At 42.8% G+C, this 6019-nt stretch overlaps 1 protein-coding gene across 1 annotated transcript; it reads right to left on the bottom strand.

The window, feature by feature from the left end:
- Positions 1-898: 898 nt before the first annotated feature.
- cunh15orf40 (chromosome unknown C15orf40 homolog) lies at positions 899-4776 on the bottom strand. Its single transcript, XM_038706777.1, has 5 exons — positions 4547-4776; positions 2613-2745; positions 2396-2523; positions 1303-1457; positions 899-1165 (listed from the first exon to the last, which is right to left on the bottom strand). Exons 1-4 carry the CDS (start codon positions 4721-4723, stop codon positions 1368-1370), a joined length of 528 nt encoding a protein of 175 aa, XP_038562705.1. The 5' UTR covers positions 4724-4776; the 3' UTR covers positions 899-1165; positions 1303-1367.
- Between the last annotated feature and the right edge of the window lie 1243 nt (positions 4777-6019).

Below are 6019 nucleotides of genomic sequence, written 5' to 3'. Positions count from 1 at the left end.
AACTGTGATGGCTAGACGACTGGGTCAGAACCAGAATCACCCAAGGAAGGAAAAGCTGTGAACCCCGGCGACGGGGTCATGGGCGGCCAAGGTTCACTGATGAACGTGGGGAGCAAAGGCTGGCCCGTGACGAGCTGCTGTAGGTCAAACTGCTGAAAAGGTTGATGCTGGTTCTGATAGAAAGGTGTCAGAACACAAAGTGCATCCCTGTTTGTTCCTTAGCTGCAGACCTGTCAGGGTGCCCACGCTGACCCCTGTCCACTGCTGAAATCACCTACAAAGGGCACGACAGACCTGGATCATGGAGCAATGCATGGCTGAAGTATTGGGTAATTTAATCTATAATAATGAATCATAATAAAAACTATGAGAGTGTATTACATTTTAATCCGCAAAGTAACTGCAGCAGCTGTCAAATAACTGTGGTGGTGTTAAAAAGTACAAATATTTCCTCTGAGATTTCGTGGAGAACACGTATAAAGTACCAAAGAAGGGAATACTTGAGTAAAGAAAATACAAGTTGTACTTAAGTAAATGTACTAAGTGATATGACACCGTTGGAGCTGAGCTTGACAAACTCAGTACAAAATGATTTAAATCTTCTCAGACAGTCAATAATAAAGTATGTTTAGTGTTTCCATCATCAGCTCCTCCTCCTTGTTCTTCACTCCCTTGCAGATCTCACAGCCACATTAACAGCAACACAGCGCCACCTGCTGCTACGTTACAGCCTTGTTTACATCCAGTCTATATCAATATTCATTTAATATGTCCTTGTAAAACCTCGAGTGGGAATAATGTTTTTCCTTAAACATACTGTGAGAAACTGTTTCCCTTCTGACTTTAAGTTTGCCTTTAATCAAATCTCATCTTGGAGAAAACACAAAATTTAAGACTGTTAGGATTTTATGATACAGATCCATAATGTGTTTATTTAAAAAGGTCAACAGGTCGTTCAACCAAATGACAAGCAGAAAAAAAACAAAAAACTTTTTAACACGAGTCACTTTAAACTTCCCAACATGTGAACGTCACGTCTGCAGCGTCTCTCCTGAAGCTCCTGCAGGTCCAGGGATGGAGACGCCTCCCTGCTCTCTGGTGGTTGGTTAGGGGAATGGTTGGTTTCCATGGTGATGTTGGTGTCCCAGTACCCATCCTGGTCCAGCTGTGAAACGTACATGAGGACAGCACAATAATTTATTATATAATTAATTACTTGTTGTCCATGTTTTCAGTCTCCTTTGGCTGCAGGGAACACTTCACACTCTTCACTGTGTTTTGCAAATGCAATAGAATAAGAACCTCCTCCGTCCTCTTGAGGGCCTGCAGCCTGTTTCAGCCTCCGTCCACCTCCTCCGTCCCTCCTGTCAGCCGGCAGCCTCCCTGAGCCTCCTCAGCACCTCCTCCGGACTCAGAGAGGAGTCCACTTTGACGAGTTTGTCTCTGGACCTGGAGCCCTGCAAGAGGTACATTTAGGGAGGACAAAGTCTTTCAACGAGGCAGGGGAAATGTGAGGAGGCCAAAAAAGAAGAAGCCACGAATGAGTTGAAGCAGGTAAAGTTGTGAAGATAAGAGAGTTTAGAAAAGGGAGGATAAAGAAGGAGAAGGACGCAGGGTTCAAGGTGTGTTAAGACTGAATACAAAGCAGATTTATTTCTACTTCAAACTTTACTGCTTGGCTGTTTTCGGGTTTGTCTTTATACAAGCCATAACACCAGCCGGTGGGTGTGACGGTACAGACTTTAGATGTCTGTCGCTAGTTATAGCAGCGAGCTAACAGGCACTGACACAGTGTGTGAAAGCTCAGACGGATTTCCAAACAACCAGGAAATCTAGATGCAGATCCTTGTTTTCAAGGCTAAACCCGCCGCACCTCTCCTGGACTCGCTTTTGGTGCCCCGTCCTCTGTTTTCCATTACAGATAAACTACCCTGTCAATATAGCTGGTCATCGTAGCCACGCTGCACGAAACTGCCGTGACGCAATCTTCAACGTGACGCATCTGCACCTCCTCACTCGACCACCGCTGTGGTTTTATGTGTTGCCAAAATAACAATACAATAAAACACCCCGTCTGGCGCCCACAATGATGACAGTGAATAGTGAAGATTCTCTCTGACCAATCAGTAGTTGGTAGCAGTGGGTTCACGTCACCTTTTGGCATCGCCTCGCCTTGCTTGGAACCACAAAGGAGGCGATACCAAAAAACCTACCAGATACCAGATTTGCCCGATGGAAAGGCGAGTAGAGTCGAGTTGAGCTGGGACTTTTGCGTCTGCCCGTACACCCGTGCTTCCTTAACATGTCCTTCATTCAGTCTGAACACGCCTTCACACCATACCTGACTAAACACCGTCTCTTGAAGTGGAGGTGAATGTTAATAAGTTTCGGAAACCTTGTCGAGAGAGATGTGACTTTTCTTCAGGTCCAGGACTTCAGCCAGGTACCGAATGAGCTCAGTGTTTGCTTCTCCGTCCGTCGGAGGTGCTGCGATGGCGACTCCCACCGCCTCTGCAGACACCTCTGCAAGAGTAGAAGCACAGAACCGGTTTGAGTTGATCAAACTTGTCTTTCAGGTGGAGACAACAACAAATAAGCAGTGCGAGGGTGACCTGTGATGCTGCTGTGTTTGGACCCGGGCTTCGCGTGCACCGTTATGGTAACAGCACCGCTTTTGTCTCGGGCCACCGGACAAGACGCCCCTGCCTCTGCCGCTCCACCGCCAGCCGGCTGTCTTTTCACCTGCTGTAACAGCATGAAGCGTTAGTTATAGTCTTCTGCACCGAGTCTACGCCATAGCTGATTTTTAAAAATCTAATATCTGTGGTGGTGTTACGTCAAATGGGTTCCCAACTTTCAGACATCGCTATACGAGGGAGTCTGAAGTGATCAGCACCACAACATCTTGTATTTGCTAGAGCTGCACCAAGTAATCAATTAAGGCCAAGTTATACTTCTGCGTCGAGTTGTGAGCATCTATACTTGTGCCTTGGTGTCTGCGTCGCTCTTCAGTTACACCGCCAAAACTCTAGTTGGCGTTATGGTTTCTATGTCCCACTATGTTGAATTTGTCCTTCTTCGGATCATGTTGGAGTCGAAGCTGATTGATGTTGAACAGCAGTTACTTTTAGTTAAATTACAAACACGCAGAAACGAGAGAAGGCGTCGGAGGAGACGGCGTGTACGACTGTTGAACCGGCTGAGGCAGAAGAAGGAGGACAAGCCGGTGTGACACCAAAATCTGTGACCTATCAGATTCTGTGACTACACCCAAACGACGATGTTTTCCTAACCATAACCGAGTACTTTCATTGCCTATAAACCATAACCAAGTAGTTTTGGTGCCTAAACCCAACCAAGCTACAACCGTTCACTTCGTCAACAAAGTCTCTGCCGCTTAACTTCCCATTTGGGTCACAGAATCTGATCTGATCTGTCACACATTTTGGTGCCACACCGGAAATGTGATGCTACCAAGCCGACCAAAGCCTGCATGGAGGGATCCACGTAGGCCCAAAAATGACATCAAAACCCTGTGACACCCCGTCGCACATGAGAGATGTAACCGTGTTGCTTAGATCAGCTCTCTGCAATCTAAAAAAACTATTCGGCCATCAGTGACGCTGCGTTGGTGTTTCACAGGTGAACCTCGTAGGTGTGCTGATTAATCAGTGACGATCCGAGTCAGACCAACACACTGAGCCATGAAACTTTTTGTTGGTGGATCTACCAGAATTACGGTGTTTCTGCCGTTGTTCTACGTCATTAAACCACGGTTACACAACAGGAAGTAGCCCTGTAGTAGTATTTTATTGGTCCAAAACTGGCTTTACTGGTCTCTGTTCAAATCAGCGGGGTGGCTTCGTCCAGTAATATCCTGTCTATGGATGATGCCAAGCTGACCAATCACAGCTCTTGACTTCTGCATCGCAGCGGCGTGCAGCTACATTTGTGGTGAGCTGCACGTCAGGGTACGGCGTGTATTTGGCGAAGAAGTATAACTTGGCCTTAAGGAATATAAAACAAGTTTACTCAAGCACTATACCTCAGCGCAGGTTTGTAGCTGTACATATTAACACTATATTTCAGAACTGGCTGCACCTGGACCACATATGATATTTACATATTACATATGAGTAAAGGGGCAATTTGTCAGATTGTGTTCTCTTGTTAGTGTAATGAGGTGCACTATGAATGCATGATCTGTACCTTGAATGGATATAAATAAGTATTTTAGTAATTAATACTTCTTCCAACAGGCTGCAGAGACCCTGTTCATAAGCCTTCACACTCAAGTAGCGTTACTTAAAACCAACACACACACTGTAATTTACATTTACCTTGAAAGGCTTTAATGAAAGCTGAAAAGTTTTGCTTAAAGTGTATTTAGCAGAAGTGTTTTGTTTTTCTCCCTAATGGAAGTGGTGTTTGGCTGATATTGACGTACAGGAATTAAAACATAGTGAAAGTCGTTTGTAACACTGGTGTGAAGATAGGAAAATAAAAAAAGACCAGTGCGACCTGGTTCACGAATCTAACAACTCACCGCTTTCTCTTTTTTAGGCATTTGTCTGCAGTAACTTCTCAACGTTAACCCGTGAACACCGGACAGAGGAGGCACGTTTACCGGGACGACGTCACATAAGCGGTTTAACGTCACAAAATATTTCGGTATTAACCTGATAAAACTACCGGTTACGGTAAAACCTGACCGGGAGGGCATCTAGCTGTCCTCTGTTAGCTGCCAGCTGTTAGCTTCGGCAGGGAGCGGAAATGCTAACATGTAAATATCGCGAGTTCCGCTTTTCAAAATAATAGCTTCAGATTGTCTTCACAATAAAAGCCAAACATATGCACAGTTAAACAGAAAAACATCTGAACATTAATACAATTATATAGAAATCACTTTAAAACCTAAAGCAATTTTTCACAACTATTATCTTGTAATTTTCTTATTCTTTCTTTCGTATGCAGTCAAAGCTGTTTTTTCAAAACACAAATTATTATAAAATAGAATATGCACTCAAATTTAGTACAAAGGTGTGTTTCTCGTTTTCCCAGCGTAGTACTACAATTCAGCAGAGGGTTGGAGTACCTGGGTCATATGATTTGAAAGCTATTGAAATAAAAGCTTTTTAAAATATAAATATTAATAATAATTAATAATAATTATGTTAATTAACATAAAATGGAACATGCACTCAAATTTAGTGCAAAGGGGTGTGACTCGTTTGCCCTGTGTGATACTACAGTTCGTTACAGGTTTGGAGTCTCTGGGTCACATAACATGGAATCTATGAATCTATTGAAAATAAAACTTAATAATAATTTTTAAAAAATCAGATTTTTCCATGACATTATTATCACATTAGTAATTTATTGATGGTCCCTAAGCAAACCCCTGTTTGTTAAGAGCGAGCCCAACAAATACTACCAACTCTGGCAACAGGCAGTTAGGCACTTTTTTGTTTGCTGCATGGTCCCATATGTGTTCTTTCATAGTTTTGATGCCTTTGGTATTAATCTACAAAGTAGAAAATAGTGAAAATGGAGAGGAACCATTAAAGAGTCCAAACCTTTTACTGGTATTAGCTCAAATTTTCTATTTAGGATTAGTCTGGTATATGGTGGTATACTTTTGTTTTTTTCATTTTGAAACACATTGAGCTTACACTGTATGAAATGCATAGGTGTCTGGTACACTGGGGACGCTGGGGACATGTCCCCACCACTTTTCTGAAGCATAATTTGTTAGAAAAACGGTTCTGAAATATAGCCTGCAGTTAAATAACAAATGAAAATGCCTTTAAAAAAAGGTATTTGGAAATAAATGGAAATAAATAATCAACTTCACAGTGGTTCGAAACCTTTAAATGTAACAGAAATCTAAGAGGCAGACAGTCAAACCTCAAATCAATTTTTTTTTAGCATGACTATAAATAACCAGAGGAACATCTGTTTGTTTAGTTTAATCTTAGTTGTGTCATGTCAGTGCATTAAATCTGACGCCTTTTCTTTG

The sequence above is a fragment of the Micropterus salmoides genome, unplaced genomic scaffold, assembly GCF_014851395.1.
Source record: "Micropterus salmoides isolate LMB-PRFRI ecotype aquatic unplaced genomic scaffold, ASM1485139v1 Ms_hic_scaffold_8, whole genome shotgun sequence".
Classification (NCBI taxonomy): domain Eukaryota; kingdom Metazoa; phylum Chordata; class Actinopteri; order Centrarchiformes; family Centrarchidae; genus Micropterus; species Micropterus salmoides.
This window is presented reverse-complemented; position numbering and strand designations above follow the sequence as displayed.